This window comes from Carettochelys insculpta, chromosome 1 (genome assembly GCF_033958435.1).
Source record: "Carettochelys insculpta isolate YL-2023 chromosome 1, ASM3395843v1, whole genome shotgun sequence".
Lineage (NCBI taxonomy): Eukaryota > Metazoa > Chordata > Testudines > Carettochelyidae > Carettochelys > Carettochelys insculpta.
Window position 1 is genome coordinate 130,358,136 of NC_134137.1, and position 21,070 is coordinate 130,379,205.

General features: G+C 44.3%; 1 protein-coding gene across 4 annotated transcripts in view; it reads right to left on the bottom strand.

Moving 5' to 3' along the window:
- The window catches only part of TMEM131 (transmembrane protein 131), a 189,606-nt gene that overhangs the window by 121,573 nt on the left and 46,963 nt on the right, over positions 1–21,070 (bottom strand). For all 4 annotated transcript variants that reach the window (XM_074991904.1, XM_074991913.1, XM_074991898.1 and 1 more), the window contains one exon: positions 12,113–12,153. In XM_074991904.1, coding sequence (XP_074848005.1) covers positions 12,113–12,153 — 41 coding nt within the window. The remainder of the gene's footprint in view (positions 1–12,112; positions 12,154–21,070) is intronic.

The following is a 21,070-nucleotide window of genomic DNA, read 5'->3' on the forward strand; positions in this document are numbered from 1 at the left end:
AGTGTGGGGAAGTCTCTGCATCCCCACACCAGAGCCTCCCACCCTCCTTGGGGTGACTGTTCTGGTGACAGTTTTATCTCATGACCCACAGGTAGAGAAACGCTGGCCTAAGGCGACACTTGGTAAAAAACTGAAAATTAAAAAGGAGTTAAACCAAAATTATTTAATTGCTTTGTACTGTAAAGTTGGAGCCAACAGTTGATTTAAAATGGAAGTGCAGCCTTCAAGTCTGTACCCCAATATGACATACAGGAGCATGAAACATTCAAATATACTTCCTAGTTTCTGGCTTAATTATTTTTAAATTTTATTGTTGTTTTTAATACAGCATCTAAGATGTATAAGAGGATGCATCAGGCAGGAATTCTAGCTATGTCAGAGTAAGATTATTTCTTCATGCTGTTGGTTTTTCCTGTAATGCTGTCTCTCTGCATCAACCATATTTAAATTTAGAGAGAGACAATTTAGTTATCAGAATTTACTATCTATTTCTATCTAAAACATTTTGAAAATTTTCAAAGAAAAAAGTTAGAGGACAGATAAGATACAGGTACGTAGTTGAAATTTTCAAGCATGGATACTTGAGGTTAGATGCCTTATAGTTGGGTACCTTAGTGTTCAGAGCACTTATGTCTTCCACTGAAATCAAACAGGAGCTTTATCAACCTGCCCTTTCAAAATTAAGCCACTCAGGTGACAGGGTATAAATTAAGGCTGCATCTACACTACTGGGTTTTATCCACTCAATTTTGAGCATCTTCACCTTCCCACATGCTCCCCACAATATCGATTTACTGCTGCCACAGACAAGCAGCTTAAATTAAGTGCTGCGGCAGTGTATTGTGGGAACTTATCCCACAGTAGCCTGAGCCCCGTAGCATTCTGGCCCTGCAAGTAGATGTGGCTATATGACGCCATCTTCCCACGCTTCATTCCCCTCTTTCCCCTGCCGTGTTAAATACGTTTAAGTAGACATGGGAGCTACAGTGAAACTCAAACGAATCACTCACAGTTACAGCTTGTGGCAGCAAAAAGACCCCAGACTACAGCCAGGTTTGGACCTGCCAAAAAAGACCCTCAGGATAAGACTATTCCCCGCCGCAAGCCTTACTTCGACAACTCTGGTAATTGTACAGTTACCACATTGCCTTCATAGAAACATGTATGGCTTGGGGTGGCTAAAAGACCTCCGGCTACAGCCAGCCCCCAAAAATCATGACCACCAAGAGACATATCCCCCAGGCGGCTAAAGGACCCCGGCTATGGCAAGTCCACAAAATTTGTGACCCTCACTGCACACAAGCTACCCGGCACCTTGCGCGGCACCTTCTTTTATTGGTTCAGGGTCAAGCTACGTGATGTGGCTGGGTGCGGGAATGTTCCAGAAGGTGTGGTGCTTCCAGGGGCAGGGAAGGGAGGTGCCAGGCGGGGGGTCAGGACAAAATGTAAGTTGCTGAAAAGAAGTTTCTCATCCAAGCACAACCCCCACCCACAAACTAGCTGTCATGTCGTCTGGGTGAGGGAAAAGTTCCAGAATGTGTGGCACCTCTCAGGGAGAGAAGGGAAGGGATGTGGGGTGCAGGACAACATGTAAAAGGGCTGAAAAGAAGCTTCTCGTCCTACCAGACAAGCATGACCCCAACCCACAGCCTAGCTGACATGGTAGGGGGCGGGAGGGGGTGGGAAGTGTTGGTGCTAGGCAGTGCAAAAAAGAGGCAGCTAGCAGGGGTATACACAGAACCACAGACGTCACAGCACGCTACTAGCAAAGAAAAAGAAAGGAGATTTTTCAGCCTCTCATGACCTTACAGTCATGGGCTTCCAGGTGCTGAATTGTAACAGTCATGTTCCCTGAGAGCAGTGGAGATGGAAGAGGCCAGAGCACAGAACAGTGGGCCACATAAGGGACATCTCTGAAGGCTAATGAATTTGATTTAAAGACATGGAATGTCCTCACTGCCCTTCATTCAGAATTTTAAACTCAGACTGAACATTACACCTGTCAGGTTACGATTTTAGGATTTCAATATTTGTCGATTTTAGTGCTCCATAAATCAAGCCAATGGAATTTACAATAAGGACGGGCACTTGGAAAAATCAGGCTAACTGACTTAAAATCGATTTTCTCTCATAGTGTAGACCAGCCTATGACAGTTTAAGCACGCAGGTAAGAAGTAAAAATTATGATCTAATAAAAGACACCTACATACATGGTAGTTTCAAAGGTTGTCATAGCCAGGGGCGGTAGTGGGGATAAGCTCCCACTATCTATAAAATGCTCCCATGTGTGCATCTCCAATAGCCTCTGGACAACCGAAGTCCAGGTCCCGGCCTTCACGTGTGGCTTAGTTTCTAAGCCCGGTGAAACTGTTTGCACTGACAGGAGAAGGGGCGAAGGCAGGTGACTGGCGCCTTCAAACCAATTGCTTTGGGCAGATGGGACTCGGCAGCCTGGGAAGACCGCCCACCTCGGAGAAGGAAACTCTGATTTAAAACCTCCACTGCCTTGCAGTGATACCTAGTCATGGGAAAGGTTTCGGGAGTAAACCCCGAGGAAAACTCCGGAGATGGAGCCCCTAAGGCAGTTTGAGGTTGTGCTCAATCTCACTCTGGCAGCTCCTGCGACAACACTGGTGCCAAGCTGTACTGGCTTTTCCCTTTCCCTTGGATTACATCAGTGGCATGGAGAGGGGGGAAACCTGCTGCTGGGCATCAGCTGGTTCTTTAAACTTACTTGCCCAGGCCTGCGCCCTGGAGAGGACACTCCGCCATTGCTTTCTGAGCGGTGACACAACACAGGAAGCAGCATTTACCAGTATTAAGCCAGTGCACTCAACTGGCGTAGAGTGAGGCGCCAGGGTTGCTTCCGACGGTGGGAGAGGTCTTCGGATCTCATTGGACAGCTACCGCCCACCTCAAGCTGGGCAGCCCCCAGCCAAGTAGGTGCTGCCTAGCCACGGTCCACTTGCTCCACTGCGTGTGTGGGGCTCAGGGAATCACTGACAGGTGGATTGTTAACCTTACACCAGGCAAAACAAACAAGCAACAAAATAATCCAGCCTTCAGGCTGGGCACATGGAATGTAAGGACCATGACTCCGGGCCTTACAGAAGACCTACAGAGCATTAGTAACCCCCGGAAGACAGCAATTATTAACAACGAGCTGAGAAGACTGTGGATGGACATTGTGGCCCTCCAGGAAACAAGGCTATTGTCCTCTGTATGTCTCAGGGAGAAGGACTTTTCTTTTTTCTGGCACGGGAAGCCTCCAGAAGAGACCAGGGAACATGGTGTTGGCTCAGTCATACCACCAAATGTGGGAACTGAGAGAATTCTGAAAATCCAGCTTCAAACACCAGTGGGCATGGTCAACATCTTCAGCGTCTATATGCCCACTTTAACTTCCGCTCAGGAAGTTAAGGACAAATTCTATGATGAACTTAGCATTGCCATCAGTGAGGTACTTTCCCATGAGCTGCTATTCATCCTTGGCGACTTCAACGCCAGAGTTGGCAGCGACCACCACAGCTGGCCATCCTGTCTGGGACAGTTTGGAACAGGGTAGATGAATGAAAACGGACAGCGCCTCTTTGAACTCTGCTCCCAACATGACCTCTGTGTAACCAATACCTTCTTCAACGTCAAACCCCAGCACAAAATTTTATGGCGACACCCAAGATCGAGACATTGGCACCAGCTAGACCCCGTCCTCACCAAATGCAGACGTTTAGGTAATGTCGGGGGACACGTAGCTATCACAGTACAGACTGTGACACTGACCACTTGCTCGTGGGTAGTAAGGTGCACATCCAGCCGCGAAGATTCTTTTGCCCAAAAAGGAAGGGAGGCCGCGCGTTGACACTGGCAAGAGACTTGTGACCCTTCAAAAGTATGCGCGTTTGTCCAAGCACTTGAGGCCTTGCCCCGCCCAGACGACACTGATATCAGCAAGAGATGGGAACAACTACGGGACGCTCTCTATAATACTGCAATATCTACCTTTGGGAAGAAAACAGTCAAGTCTGCTGATTGGTTTGAAGCCCATACTGAAGTGATGATGCCCCTGATTGAGAAGGAGAGATAGGTACTGGCTGCATACAGGTCCTCTCCCAGTGAGGTGAAACTGCAGGCGCTCCGGTCTGCTCGGAGTCAAGTGCAGCAGGTTGCTTGGCGGTGTGCCAACGATTACTGGCTCCAACTCTGCTCCAAGATTCAGCAGGCCATGGACATTGGTAACATGCAAGGAATGTACGATGGGATCAAGCAGGCCATCGGTCCATCATAAAGACAGACTGCCCCACTTAAGTCGGCCACAGGCGAGGTCTTGAAGGACAGAACCAAGCAGATGGAACGCTGGGTGGAACGCTACTCACAGTTGTACGCCAGAGAGACCATAGTTACAGAGAGAGCCCTGAATGTCATCGAGCCTCTGACCGCCATGACTGAACTCGATGCTGAGCCCACCTTGGAGGAACTCAGCGACATGCTAAAAGCACTCTCTTCTGGAAAAGCCCCAGGGAAAGAGGTTATTCCCTCAGAAATCCTCAAATGTGCCAACGGTACCCTAGTTTCAGACCTGCATGGAATACTTTGCCAATGCTGGAAAGAAGGCAGCATACCGCAAGATATGAGGGATGCTAACATCGTTACTGTCTACAAGAACAAGGGTGACAAAAGTGACTGTAACAACTATCGCGGCATCTCCCTTCTAAGTACTGTGGGGAAGCTATCTGCACGTGTTGTTCTGAAGAGGCTCAATGTTCTTGCGGAGAGAGTCTACCCTGAGACTCAGGGTGGGTTCAGAGCTGAACGGTCCACCATAGACATGGTTTTCTCTGTTAGGCAACTACAAGAAAAGTGCAGGGAGAAGAACAAACCTCTGTATATTGCCTTCATTGACCTGACCAAGGCATTTGACCTTGTCAGCAGAAAAGGTCTGTTCGTGATTCTGGCTAAGATCGGCTGTCCCCCAACTCTGCTCAGCATTATTAGGGCCTTCCGTGAAGGCGACCATCATATATGATGGATCCACATCCAAACCCTTTGAGATTCTCAGTGGAGTGAAGCAGGGGTGTGTGCTGGCTCCAACACTGTTCGGCATCATCTTTGCAGTTTTGCTCATATATGCCTTCGGAACTGCTACAAAGGGCATCTCTCTCCGCACGAGAACGGACGGCAACCTCTTCAAACTCTCAAGGCTTACAGCGAAGACCAGGGTGCTTACGAAACGTCTAAGGGAGTTCCTTTTTGCTGACGATGCAGCTATTGCTGCTCACGCTCAGCAGGAACTGCAGTCACCCATAACTCGCTTTGCGGATGCGTGCATGGAATTTGGCCTCACAATCAGCTTAAAGATGACCCAGGTGATGGGCCAAAACGTGGGTAACGAGCCATCTATCAACATGCTTGACTACGAACTGGAAGTCATCCCATGAGTTTGTGTACCCAGGCTTGACGATCTCTGACAACTTGTCACTTGATAGCGAGATCAACAAGTGCATTGGAACAGCCGCCACAATGTTCTCCAGGCTGACGAAGAGAGTATGGGCTAACAATAAGCTCACTGCACTCACCAAGGTGCAGGTCTACACAGCCTGTGTTTTGAGCACACTGCTCTACGCCAGTGAAACATGGACTTTGCGCTCAAAACAAGAGCAGCGGCTCAACACATTCCACATTCGCTGCCTTAGGCGCATACTCGGTATCTCATGGCAGGACAAGGTCCCCAATAGAGCAGTGCTTGAGAGGGCAGGCACCGCCTCCATGTTCACCCTTCTCAAACAGAGGCATATGCGCTGGCTGGGCCATGTTTCACGCATGACAGATGGCCAAATACCGAAGGACCTCCTCTTCGGCGAACTGGCGTCTGGAAAGAGGCCGAAAGGGCGACCTAAATTGCGATACAAGGACACGTGCAAGCGTGACCTCAGCGCCCTATCAGTGCGAACGTCTGGCATTCGCTCGCCTCAGACAGGCATGCCTGGAAACAGGGAGTGAAGGAAGCTCTTGCTATGTATGAAATTACCTTGGTGAAGGAAGCGGAAGACAGGAGAGCCCTCAGGAGGATCTGTGCCCGTGATACCAGAGCGACATCTGCCTACTGCTGCTCACAGTGCGGAAAGGACTGCCACTCCCGGATTGGACTGCACAGCCACAAAAGATGCTGCTCAAATCAGTCTAACTGGGGCGCAAACCCATGATCCCTCGGGATCGAAGGATGCCTACTACATACATGGCTCTGGTGGGAACTGATAGGCAACCAGAACTATAAAAACTCAACTGTGCTTCTAAAAACAGACTATTACTGATTTTATACATGGTAAAGATTTTTCAGAACCTTGCCACTACTAATCAGCTCATTTGGTGATTTTAATGCACTTTAAAAAACAACTTCAAGACAGAACAAATTCACAAAAGAATGAAAAAGTAAAATTAAGGATTAATTTGATTGTGGATGCCTTTAATAATTATACAAGATAGAATAATAAGAAAATTTGTCTTTATCTGCCTGTTTGTAGGCTAAAAAACAGACCACTAAAATTTAGATATTCACTTTATGCTTTTGCAGTTTAATTTTTGCCAATTCTTACTGCTTTATAAAGGCCCCTGTTGTGATTCATAAAGATGGGGTTCCCAAGAGCCCAGCTTAATATAAAATGAGCTGTCCGCATGAGGAAAGAAACAAGGCAGTTGTCTATTTGACTGAATCTCCATATAAAAATCTTTTCATCAAAGAACTGAAATGAAGGTAACTTTTTCAATACATTTTCAAACAAAGTTTAACCAATCCAGTTAAAGCTGAATGCTTGCTTGTATTAGAAAAGACAACTAATTATTTTTAAACAGACAATTTAAAGGAGCATTAAGTGTGTATATGGCTGTGTCTACACTAGCTCCCAACTTCGAAGGGAATATGGTAATTAGGGTGTCGGGAGATTATTAGCGAAGTGCTGCGGTGCATATGCAGCACTTCATTAAGCTAATTCTCCCCCACGGCAACTCTGAAGTGTTAAACTTCAAAGTGCTGGCTTGCATGTAGCTGTGGCTAACCTGCCAGTACTTCGAAGCACCCGGGCTACTTGTAAGTCCCTTTACTCCTCAAAAGTAGCCCGGGCACTTCGAAGTACTGTTGGGTTAGCCGCAGCTACACGCATGCCAAAGTTTAACACTTCGGAGTTGCTGCGGGGGAGAATTAGCTTAAAGAAGTGCTGCATGTGCACCACAGCACTTCACTAATTTCCCAACACCCTAATTACCATCCTCCCTTCGAAGCTGGGAGCTAGTGTAGACACATCCTATATGTAGTTTACAGAGAGAATCAAGATGGAGTCTACGATAGGGGACCAGACAACAAGTGTGAAAAATCAAGACAGAGGGGGGTTGCAAGAAGTGCCTAGAAAAGACAAAAGTCACAAATATTGGGACTGGCCCCACAACATCAGGACATCGGGTTACCTTAGACCGAGATAACAAGTGGACTGCTGAACAGTGCACTAAAATATGCACATAGGGAAGTAATTCACATTAACTACAAACTGGTATCAAGAAATTAGTACCTGTCAGCATGGCAACATAGTGACATTACACATGACGTCATGGGGGGGGGTTGGGATGGGGGTCAGCTGCTTTGTCCTTTAATATAGCTAGATAGAGACCTGCTGTGGATGCTTCAGACCAAGTCAGCCTCATGACATTGATCCATACACCCGCACAGGTGACGAGAAGAAGGGAGTGACCATTTACACCCACACTGGTGCAGGAAAAGCCCTCTATTACCTGAAGTAGGCAGAGCACCAGGAATAGTGGCATAGCAGACTTCGCTCTCTCTAGCTGCTATATGGTGGCAGACCAGTGAAAACAGGAAAGTGGGGGGAAGAGCTCTGCTACTTTAGCCCATAGTGGTCGCAGCAAGCATTTGATAACAGAGCAGAATGGAGAAAAATTTCTCATCAGCTGGGAGTCGCACTGGACCAGTCAGAACAGGGAGGAGGGGCAAAGAGCAGCAGGCATTTTGTAGTGGAAGGGGAAGAGCAAGGTGTTTCAAACACAGTGTGGAGTTTTAGAAGACTAGTGAAGGAAACAGTAAGTGGGAACAGGATGGCCACAGCAGACGTGTTAAAGAAGATTGAGCAAAAAGTTGGAAATTCAAGTCACGGGTTTAAGTGGTGGTTGAGAGGCCATGGAAATCCTCACACATATGCTCCCTCGCTGCATGAACAAAGGGTTGGACACAGGACCAGAGCTGGTAGATCGCAAAGTGATCTGTCTGTCTACCAAATCAATTCCCTTCCACCAGGAAGTGGTGTGTACCCTGGAGAAGCAAACATTCTCAGTGGCAATCTAGCTGCACTTGGGTGTGGGGAAGATAACAGAAAATCAATTTAAATCAGCCAAGCAGTTGCTGTCAAAATTATTTCTGCAGCACTGTGAAGCTAAGTGTAGTAGGTTGCCCAGAATCTGGACATGTGTGAGGCTGGCAGACTGGGAATCAGATAATGCCAAGGCTTTACGACTTACTAAACAATGACACATGCACAGCTTGAAAGCAGTGTTTGCCTTATAAAACTCTGTCAATGTATCTCACACCAAATAGAAAAAGCACTATTAAGGTAAAATGCTCATCCTGAACATCAGATAGTCCACTGACAGGAAAGGAGGCATTATGTAATATCACAGGACAGAAACCATGCAGAATGTGTTCCTTGCTCCCTCCAAGAAGGGAAGATTTGTGCATGAACTAATCCCATCATCTTGGATTCTGGGAGAAAGGTGCTAACAATGCCTAGACAAGGAGAAAAAGGGATCTGCATGGTGTCTGGACTCTGAGGAGCCAAGATTCTTAAATATAAGAGATGCCCATGCTGCGTAGCATGGGTCTGCCCTAAAGGACAGATACAGCTGCTTTTCTATTACCTTTTAGAATCTAAAATTAACTTGTGTCTCCCCTGTTCCAGCCTGGTAAATAAAAAGTGTAAACTAAAGCATTAAAAACAAGCAGTTCTGTAGTACCTAAAAGACTAACAAATTTATTTATTAGGTAACGAGCTTTCGTGGGAAAGACCCACTTCAGATTTGGAGCACAGAATAAGAATCCAGGATTTATATAGCCGGGGGGGGGGGGCATGAGGTACAGGAAGGAGGAGGGAATCTCTGTGCCAAAGGATGAATGGACATAAATCCAACATCAGGAACTGGAATACGCAAAAAGTATAGGGAAACATTTTAACCTCCCTGGATAGTCAATAATGGATTTGAAAGCCATTCTCGTACAAAGGGATTTTACCACAAGATTACAGAGGGAGGCATATGAATTCAAATTCATTTGCAAGTTTGACACATTTAATCTGGGTCTTAACAGAGATCTCAATTATCTTACACATTACAAAGGCAATTTCCCCACCTTTTGATATTCACAGGAATGGCACCCCTCCCCCTTAATTTACTTCTTCCACTGGTCCTATTATTGAGGTGACTTCCACCTCCTTTTTCACCCTCCTCCTGTCTTCCCCCTCCCACCCAGCTAAGAGGCTGACCCTGAGACTTCTCCAAAGAGCGAAAATTATTTGGTTCGACATTTTGCAATGCAGGGTGTGCTAAAGAGACATGAAGCCCACTTTGGAGGACAAGGCTAGGAGGTACATAAAGAAGAAGATGGCCAACTTAATACATGTCATGGGAAATCAGTAATTTCTCCTCTGGATGTAGCATATGGGGAACCAGTATTATTCAGGAGTGGACACATTTTTGGCCACTATTAAAAAGAGTATTACTAGATGTCTAGGAATCAGCCAGGTATGGGGGAGACACACAAGCTACTTGCCGGTGACTCCTTGCGGCAGATGTCAAGTTCAGGTACTCCACGGAGAAGGGACAGGGTGATTAAATAAAATGGGTTGGTAAAGATTTAAATAAAATCTTAAGAGGCAAAAACAGTGAGATTTTGAAGCTTCTGTGACTGGTATGGCTGGAAGCCAATCCACCCTTGAAATCCCCACTCGTGGAGGCGAGGATGGTGCAGTCCTAGCAGTCGGTTGGCTCAGCACCAGCGTGGGTTAAGAGGGAAAAGCTGACAGCAGACCTACCCAAGGGTAATTGCAAGTGATTATGCAATTGCCCACAGTGTACATTTTCTGGATACTCCCTGACATAGGAATAAAGTTGTGGCTTAATTAAACCACATGCAGCGTCTCGTCCTCTTTCTGGCACAGCCACACAACACATTGCACATTAGACCTAGCAGGGAAGCTGAGCCCACTACAGGTCCCAGTAAGTTATTGGTCACACATATACAGTACAATACAATGTTGCAACTGTAACAAAACTTTGCAACGTTCGCAATATGACAGCAAGAATGAGTAAAATCCTATTCCAGACACCCCATTTGTTTCTCAAACCAAATAAAAGTTCTCCTTGTAGCTTCAAAGATGCAACTTTCAAAACATAAAGATGGACAATCCATGTATACAAGGTAATTTAAAATACAGACATGAGAGTCAAAATGTTGCTGTGCTACATACCACATCCCAGATGTGTGGCAGTTGCTATGGTAATTCTGTACAATAAAAGGTGTATGTACTCTATAACATGATTATATCATACACTTCCCCTTCCAGAAGCTTTATGTAGTGTATATAATTGTGTGCATACCTGATTTCTGGATTTATGTTGTTCACCACTCTAAAGTCTCTCTCTCTCTCACACACACACTCCCCCAACCGCACTCAAAAAGTCCTCTTCCACACCCTCTCTTTTATTATGACCACTTTAACCTTTTAAAGGACATCATCTTTAAGAATTTTTTCCAGTAGACTCAAAATCAGAGCTTGGACTCTTTCGCAGCCTTTAACAGAAAGGGTAGCGGTGCTGCATTTTTAGATGCCTTTTTCTTCTTGCATGTTTTGCAAAAGTTAAATATTAAAATTGAACAGCATGCATAAGCTACTTAATGCAATTAGTTACATTTCACTGGCTTTGTTCCTCTAATATCACCATCACACAAAGTTCTCTAGTAATCCAAAGTCTTTAAAAAGTGGGACAGGTAAGAAAATAAGTCTTCTTTTTGTTTTTTTTACAAGTTCTTCAGGCTTTTAATCACCATAAAACATCAAAAAGGGGATTAAACTCTTTTACCTGCTAAATCACCTCTAACAGAATACAAATCTACAGCAGCCATGGGCAACTATGATTAGTGAGTGGGCCGCAAGATTGAAAATCGGTCATACGCGCTAACCATGACCCCAAGATTAAGATTAAATACACAGCACACTGAATATTTCAAAACAAAGAGAAATGCTTTAATCCACTGGTGGGCATCCCATGGTCCATGGAGCTGCCATGTGTAAACTGTGCACCCCCTTTGCCTCCTTCCCTCACACCTCTCGTGCAGTGGGGCCCCACACTTACCTACTTCTCCCCCTCCCTCCCAGCACTTCCAGAGCACCATGAATCAGTTGTTACATGACATTCAAGATCTGAGGAGTGGCAGGGGGAAGAGGGAGTAGAGACAGAGCAGAATCAATCAAGAGCCATTTCTGCTGTAGAGGATTGTTCCCTGAGGTACATTTGTCTTTTGTTCAGTCTAGCTGTAAGAGACGTACACAACTGGGCTTCCACCACTTTATTCCCCAAGCTATGAAATCTAATTGTCAAGACACTTTCCAAGGTAGTCAGCCTAAATTTTCCATGTTAATCAGACAATTGCATATCATTGTTTTTTTCCTTCCTTTATGAGTTGTACACTGGAGTCTCCTAATGGCAGAGGTATTCACTAACACAATAGAAAACTGACTTAATTGAATTGTTTTGTGTGAATGAAGGTGTTTTCCTTTTCACTTCTTCCAAATACATGAAATGAGATGCTCGGAAACAGGTTGTTTACTATACATCAGAATGTTTGAATCCTAAATTTAGCCAACTAAAATTTCTGTAACTGACATACAGAGCAGACATGAAATTTAAACAGATTTCTAAAGAAAGGGTTACAAGATTTAGATTTAAAGCCAATTTTACTTTTAATAGTGACTGCCACAACTTTTTTTTTTTTTAAATAAATATTTTTACATCAAAAGTCAAATTTCCCAAAGCAAACATCTCACTCTCAAACAGACCTTACCTTTTCTGTTGATATGAGTTGAGGCCAATAGTTGTGTCAGTCTGTAACAGGAATAAAAAACAGTTAATATTACTAAGCTTGATATCAAATAAGTTTTCCATATTTAATATGCAATGCTAAGATCTTCTAGACATGAACTGTCCAATACGCTCTCTGTTTGCCACATTTGGTGAGTGGGGCTATGGACTGTGGTGAACGTGGGGCACCTCTCCAGCTGCTCCACACGTCCTCCGCAACTCCACACCCACCTCCCAACATGTGGCAGCAGGAGTGGAGGCAGCTCCTCAGGTCCTGGTGGGCTTCAGTCCCAGGGCGGCTCACATGGTATGGCGTGAGCCCCAAGGAGCTTGCACAGCACAGCTCCAGTGAATAGCCAGACTGGAAAGGGGGAGGGTCGTGGAGATCCATAACATTTGTTTGGGTACCACTGTTCCAGACCAATTTAAAAGTCAAGAGTAAATGGAGGGCAGAATTAAACTTCTGAAATAGAGGAATACATGGACGTGTTCCTTAAATTTATTTGAGCTACTTAATAACAAGTACTTCTGTAGTTATTGCCATGAACTATGTCCTCTATTCCACTTCTAATTAAATGGGCATATTATCTGTACAGATACATGCATATACACACAATTTCTTATTTTATGGTTCAAAGCTGTATTTAAAAGATCATGGTGCTTCATAGAATAAGACAGATCATAAACTTTGTAGAATATTGAACAGAACACTAAACAGATTGTGAACAGGAAACAAAAACAAAGATCGCTAAGAATATGTCTGCATGGCAAAGCTATTTCAGGATGCTGAGGTATCCCAAAAGTAGCTACTCTGTGTCTTTGAAATGCACCTATTATTTTGAAATATTTTTTGAAATAACTGGCACACTATTTTGGCATCGCTGTACTCCTCATTGCAGTACGTTGTTTAGACAGTGCCAAATGCCAAGAGGCCTATTTTGAAATATTTCAAATAAATATTTTGTGTATTCCAAGTAGTGTTTTATCTACTTCACTGCCTGGATGTAAGGTAATAATTAAATTGAGACTCAACTCTCAATGATTCTTTTGAAATCAAGGTGAACTAGGGTAAAGGGACAAAGCAAAATGAACAGCTCAGGAGCATAACTACATCATTGCACAACTAAAGCAAAGGCCAATCTGATGTGGCAGCTTCTATAATTGGCATTTAATAAAACTGATGAGCAATCCATAATATATACCAATACCTAAGATAAGGCTTTTCATCTACATATGCTCCTTTCCAACAATTTTTTTTCTTCCAGTGTCAAATGAATTTCTAGGTTTTCTGAGTCTGAGCTTGACATGCTCTTTTTCCTGTGGGACTTGGTCCACCTCTCCACCAGCTGTCAGCAAGACCGCCAAGAACTAAAACTATGTATCACTTATTCCTTCCCAATCCACGTTTTAAAGTGAAGGCAGTGCTGTATTGAAAGAAAGAGTTCCCCATCACACATACACTTTTACTGTACATACAAAATATAGCCCTCTTTTCTGAAAGGGATTCAATATGAGCGTATCATCAGCATAAAAAAAGGTAAAGGAAAAATTAGTGAAATCAATTACAAAATGCATAAGTTAAAATGGCACCATTAGCACTGTGCAGGATGAAACTTGCTGACCCAGGTTAAAAATAATGAGATGGATATGCAAGTTTCTATATTTTAGAGTAAAGGCCAAATGCCATTTAGCAAATCTGACCATGTCATTTCTGGACACAGACCTCTTCTTTTACTTAGAAATAAAATGCTCCTTTTAGTCTGTGTTTTATGGCAAGAATTTTATTGCAACTTCCATCTAATGAAAAGTTTTTGCACAAGCTAACATTAGGGCTGCAGCCACACTGCATTCCGCTTTCAGAAGCGGAATGCAAATCAGAAAGATGGAAAATGCAAATGAAGTGCAGATTTACATATCACACCTCATTTGTATATTCTCACAATTGTGCTTCTGGAATATGCTTTTCCAGAAGCAAAACCAGCTGTGTAGATGGCATTCCTTCACAAACAAACAAACTCCACTTCTGAAAGAACCCTTCTTATTTTCTTTCAGGAAGAAGAGTATTTACTGTATATAATTTCACTGTCCTGTACTTCTGGAAAACTAAAATTTACTTATGGTTAAAACGCCGGTTATTTGATACTTCCAGATGATAAATACCAGATATAAAAGAGTTTACTGCACTGTTTTTTGAATAGAGACTTCTTTCAGAATGTTAGAAATTAAATTTGCAATTATGTTTCTAACATCAACCTTAAATCAGTTTCATGCATCTGCCATAATCCATCTTCAAGCTAGAGACTTTTAACCAGTCTCCGTACCACATTTAAATGTACTCTGATGCATATATTACACCGATGTGAATGCTGTGCCACTATATATATATATATATATATATATATATATATATATATATATATATACACACACACACACACACACACACACACACACACACACACACACACACACACACACACTGTGTGCTACAAATTTCCCTCCCTCTGCCATAGAATATTGTATCTTCAGCTGGAAAATTGCTGCAGCTTTGCCTTTTGTCCACCAGAGGGAACAAAGAACATAGCAGCTAATTCCCAGCCAGCCCCACCTAAAACAGGGAAGAGAAAGCAAGTGCAAAGCCTACATCTCAGTGCCTGTCGGACCAGGTCAGCAGACAGACAGCAGCATGTGGGGTTACCGGGGGGAATCGGAGAGAGGGATTCATAAGAGTTGGTGAGGCAGAACTGGAACAGGGACTGAATAAAGTGGAGGCATAGAGCTGCACGGCAGAAGGGGCCATGTGAGGGCACAGACGTGGGCACAGGGAGAGGGGGTGCACAACTACATGACGGCAAGGTGGTGGCTGAAGATGAGTATAGAGGGATGGGTGTGTGGGGGCCTGGCGGGGTACAAGGACCATAGTTCCCGGTAAAAGCAACTGCATAGGAAGCAATTAAGCTCTGCCCACCTCATTTGTGGAGCAGCACAGCATTCCTGCACTAATTAGCTACCTCCTCATGAGTCCTGACCTTGTAGATGGAAATGGTGGGAAAAGGTAAATTGGCAGGCTTAGTGTGAAAAACGGGGGGGGGGGGGGGGGGGGGGGGAGTTAGAGGCAGAGGGAGAGATGACTCAGAGATGAACTCTCTCCTGGGCAGTTCCAGCTGCCGTCACTGATTGTGCCTGTAGAAGTAGAACCTCCTCCTTCTCAGCCAGTTCCAGCTACATAGCTGTCGTCAGTGTGCCTGCAAATAGAAGCGGCACCTGTCCTCCATTCCCACTACCAGGCAGTCGCTCTGCAGCTGGGCTGCCTTGAACAAAAAGTGGCAGCTCCTGGTTCTCTCCGCCCCTTCTCCCTCCCCAGAATCCTCAAGTGCTGGGCTGCTTCTGCAAAAAAGCGGGGGCAGCTCCCTGTCCCTTCCTCCCCTCCACGTCCCCAGTAACTCCCAGCTTGGCTGCCATTCAGAACATAAGGCAGGAAACACCCATAACAGAGAAAGCAATCCAGATCTGAGAATCAGACTGCAACATGGAGCTAAAAGGCTGAAGCTTGTTGTCCACATATGTTATTCAGACACTGTTCAGGTGCAGAAATAAAATAAATGAAGAAAACATGCTGATAGATCAATCTCTCCCTAGAGCTGAATCACACCAGCTTTGATGCATGACAAAGCAAATGGCCTGAAAGATGTGAGATATGCAAACAGAATAGAAATATAAAAAAAAAATCTTGTTTCCGGGGTAACAGCTAGCAATATGTGCACAAAAAGTGTGAAAAGTGACCCCATTAAACACCACTTAGCCAGTAGCTGAAAACAATTTAAAACATCTATCCCAACAACCCAATCCAATTCCGGCCAGCTCAGGCTCCAGTGACTTCAACTCTGCTTTCCTGGCACAGACAACCAGAGCAGACGCCTTTTTAATACGATACCAAATGGCAACTGAAAATTTTGCAGTATTAAATTTCTTTTTATTTGATTTCATATTAAATACACACAAAGTCATGCACTTTGTTAATCAGCCCTTGCTATAGTATTCTTTCTTGTTCCCTAACATTTTAAAAATACATATCCAGGATGTTTGTTAGTAACTGGAAGGTGCGGCAGTGGCACACGTCTGCACAACCACATGTGACCTCAACACTGGTGCACATGACAAAACTCACTCTGCTCCCAGATGGAAAAACAGACTGAACACTGACGGGGCATATGAACATTGGGGGGGGGGGGGCAGGGCTACAAAAGGAGAGGGATGGCTGAAGTAGGGGCAGAGAGACATATGGAGACTGGGGGTGGGGAGCGCATGGCCACATGGGGACGTGGAAGAGCTGAGTGGGTGCACAGAGACATGGGAACAGGGGAAGTAGTTGTAGAGCTCGATGATGGAGTGGGTGTCTAAGTGTGGATGGAAGAACACATGGGTACAGGGTGAGGACAGACACATGGGAGCAGGGGCAAATGTGCCTGAGTGAATGGGTGAGGGTAGGTTCAGCCAGATTCTACGTGGGGAAAGCATCCTAACTACATATGCCCTCCTTGACAACCAACCAACCTACCCATTGTTCCATACTTCCGCTACCCCATATCCACAAACCCTCCAAGTTCACAAGAGGCTTCCTTCCCTCTCCCCCAGCTCCTCTATCACCCTGGACTCCCTCAAGCTTTTGCATTGTTTCTGAAAGGTTCAAGAAATATAATTCTGTATCGTAGTTCAAATGACTTATAAGAGATCTGTATTAGTATTCCTAGTAAGGGATCTATTTCTCAAAATAAATTTCTGAATCTTCTTTGCTATCTGTATTGTTACAGCAAACACACAAAATGCAGGATTCAAGTTGCGCTTAACATCAGTTAAGTACAACTCGAAGCTGTTTTGCAGCTGCGTGCCCGTTCAGCTTTCCCAGCTGGGGGAAGCCAGGCAGGCAGCCACAGGGTGCAGCTTCTCCCAGGCTTCCCCCAGCTGTAGCTTAGCTCACAGCCCTCCACTGCTCCCAGAAGACAGGAAACTGACCAGTGCCACTGGCTTCCAAGTTACATGAAAATTCAATTTACATAGTGGTTGCCAAGAACTCAACCTCTGTGTAAGTCGGGGGTCTAGTGTACTTACATACGTAACTGGTATTCTGAAATACACTGTCAATATAATGTATTGTATATTGTAATGCATATTGTGTTATTTTGACAAATAAAACATGCAGAATTTTAAAATACTGTATGCTGCATTTTTGAATTTCACAGCAGAATTCCCCTACTAGTAATTGTGAGCTGATGCCCAAGTGCCAGCTAAAGGTCCAGTGGGGCAAAGGGTGTGATGCCGCACCGGTAGCTACACTAAGCAGCCAGGGCAGGCTGGGTTCTTTTGTTTGCGTTTCGTTCGGGTACAGCAGCAAGAGGAAAATACACTTATTAGAGGCTTTAAACAATTACTACTTTATTTATACAAAGATAGAAACAATTTAACTCAGAGGTAATTAAAAAAGTACACAGAAACATGAAAGTTATAACTCTAGTAGCAGTTAATAGGAAAACCGCTGGCAGCGATTTTACAACAGAAGCGGCTGCCGCGAGTAAAAGGGGTTTTAAACTGACCGCCCAATTTTATGAATGACACCAAGATGGCTGCCAAGTTTGAGTGATAGGATAATAATTTTCTTGCAGCTACTAATGTTTAGTGAAGGTAATTGCTGACCACAGCTTGCCAATTAAGGTAAGGACCCCCCGTGGTTTGACAGACAAGATAATGATTTTCTACAGTTCTATGTAAAAGGTAATGGCCCTTCGCAGCTCCCTAACAGAACTAAATAGCAAACGCGTTTTACAGATAAGATAAGGGCCTCTCGCGGTTTGACTGACAGGCTAATGGTTTTTAGTAGTTTATAGCTAGAAACAGTTAGTAAACGTGGTTTTAAAAGAGAAAAAAACCACAATTTAACTTAAGTATTAAACAAACTAGCTAGCTTAAATCAATACCATTAGTGTGTACACAAGAAAAAGGCACGTTGCAGGTGTGATTCTCACCCCTGCCTCTTAGACCTGGTGGAACCAGAGTCTTTTCGCTCAATTCCTATAGGAAAGAAGTGTAATACAGGTGTAAGTCTTACCCTTGCCTCGTAGATCTGGTGTGACCAGAATCTTCCTCTCAATCCCTCGGGAAGAAGTAGACATGAACCAGGCATCCCCAGTCTCGGGAGTCAATACCGGACTTGGCCAGCAGGTGTATGTGATTGGAGCTCAAAGGGGGTGGGCTGCCAAACCCCTCTTTATACCCCTTGAGTCACGTAGGCTTCTTCCTTGTCTCAAGTGGCCAATTGGGGAGAAATTTGTTCAAACCCCAGGTTTCCCAGGGAAGGTGCAAGGCTCAATTCGCACCTGTGAATTGTGGACAACTGGGCACCTTTGGAGGTGATGGGCGGAAGTTCCTCCTTTTCCTGAGGTGATGATCAGGTGTGTCAATTACCGATATCAGCCAGAAGGGCAGCCACTAACTAGCCCATTGACTGACTGGTTTCTGTGTATGGTAGAGAATCTGGGTGAGAGCGCTCACCTGCGTTCCCAGGGCATCAAAGGCTGCCTGTCTCCCTCTGTCTCTCCCAGTGGGGGAAGAAGAAGAAAAAGGCCAAATGGGGCGGTGGGGGTGTTTCATGTCTGGCTACAGTATTATATGGACTTGCAACAACATGGTACTTAACCTAAAATCTCCCACACTAGTCCATTGGAATGGTAGTCACATAATTTTCAAAGGAACAGCAGAAACTTCATTGACATGGCAGAACTCAAGAGCTGAGACTAAAAATATTTCACATGGTTTATTACACTGTCTCTGGAATCAACCACTGCAGAGGCCATTGTTGACACTTCTGCTCTTGAATGTCTCCAGAACACTGGAGGGCAAGTAAGTACTAGAGACCCTTAACACCAATATCCCAGGCAAAATACACCCCCCAAACTCTAACAGGAAACTTTCATAGGAGTTTTTCCTAATCTAGGGCTCAGGGGCAATCTTCCAGGATTTTGTTTCACACATGCATGAAACAGAGCTTTCTGGGGTCAAAGCTGAACCCAGAACTCCTTGCAAGTGGCGAGGATTACAGAAGACTGATTGGAGAAATGCTCCCATCAGCCTTCTTCCATACATACAGTCATTGAAGTTGACTGCTAAGTCAATTTTAGCTAATTACGTAGCTAAAATTACATATCGGCGATGGACTCGTGTCTAGTATAGACACAGTCTAATGGAAAATATTTTTATAATACTTCAAAAGGGCAATATAATAAAAAGGACACCTGTTTTTACTCCTTGAGAAAAGTTTCATGTCATAAAACAGAGATGGGAAACTTTCTGGAGTCAAGGGCCATTGACCCACGGGGGATGGGAGGGGAAGGAAATCAGTCAGGAGCCACACAAAAGTGAAGCACAACCAAAAAACCACCACCCATAATCCTCATGCTCCAGTCACATGGGGCAAGGAAGGAAGGACCGAGATTCAAGACTTCCCCAGCCCCGATTAACTCTTTGGGGCCCTGGGCTAGTAGATTTTGTGGGTCTTTCCTATGCTCCAGGGTGGGTCCAAAAATGAGGGGTTCAGAGTCCTGGAGGGGGTTGCTGGAGAGCAAGATGGGAATGGGATGCTGGGAGTGGGTAGTAAGTAGAGTGCAAGCTGTGGTCTAAGTTTTAAAGCAAAATTCCTCAAATAAGGGCTCGTCCACACCCTCTCAAATCAATATAATGTATGTTGCTCAGGTGAGCAAGACACACCTTTCTGAACAATATAGATTACGCTGACCTAATTGCTAGCATGGACCGTGCCATGTCAGCAGGAAAAACTCTTCCAACAACACAGCTACAGGCTCTCGCAGGGGTGGCTTTATTGTTTATCACAGGAGCTGTGCCACTGTGTTACTTTTAATATAAAATATTCTTGACAGTCGTATCCAGCATTATTTAAAACAGCAAAATAAATCTCTCTGAACATTAGCTCTGCTCCACTGATGTCAATAGAAAAGCTCCAATGCTCATCAGTAGAACTTTTGGAAATCCCACACTGAGTTTTCTAAACATAAGCAGCAATGAAGGATTTTCTGATTAACTCTTAAGGAGAGAGTTACATTTATTGCCATTTTCCTCCTACTAGTCCCTTTCAGATAATAACTTTCTACCAGCACCTGGTTGCATAAAATTCCAACAAAATGTTAGGCCTTTACATGAAGGACAGTTTTGAGTTAAGAACAGAGTTTGAGAAAGTGCTGAAAAATGAAAAACCTTATATACAATTCAAAATAAAGCCTTTAAAAGCCTTTAAAAAGGAATAAAAAGGACAAATAACTATTAGGAAATTGCTGTAAAAATCTATATTCCACTAATGATTGCAGCTGAAATAGAACAGAATTTATTCCCCTTGACTGAATTTATTAATCCCTTTGTTTTACAAATGGGTTTTGTGGTTGTAGAAGGTAAGAATTTGAATAAGGTCTTCCCTTTTGTATCAGGCACAAACTACAGGCATTTTTACACCACAGTGTGGCTATGGCACTGCAGCCGTGTCGATAGAAGGGGATTTTTTTGGCAATGCACTTAATCCACCTCTGTGAGGCACAGTGTCAGAGAACATGCTTTACAACCAGACTCCAAGCACACACAGATACTAAGACATTAGCTAGAGTGGGAGTAGGGCACAAGAGGTTTTGCCTTCAACATCACTGACCAGACACCCAAGCACTCAATGGTGAGCACACAAAGAGGGAATTGTGTTCAGGGGCTCACTATTTTGTGCAGATCTGTAACTCTCCTGTGCTATTTAAGAGTAAAATGTGCATGTGTTTAAGAAGCCCCTCTGCAAAGCCTGTGTTCCTTTACTTTACCTGCCATATGCCCCCAAAGGACGAAACTATTATCCAGAATGCCTATAAAGAGGGGATTCTCAGGGGAGCATACGCAAGCT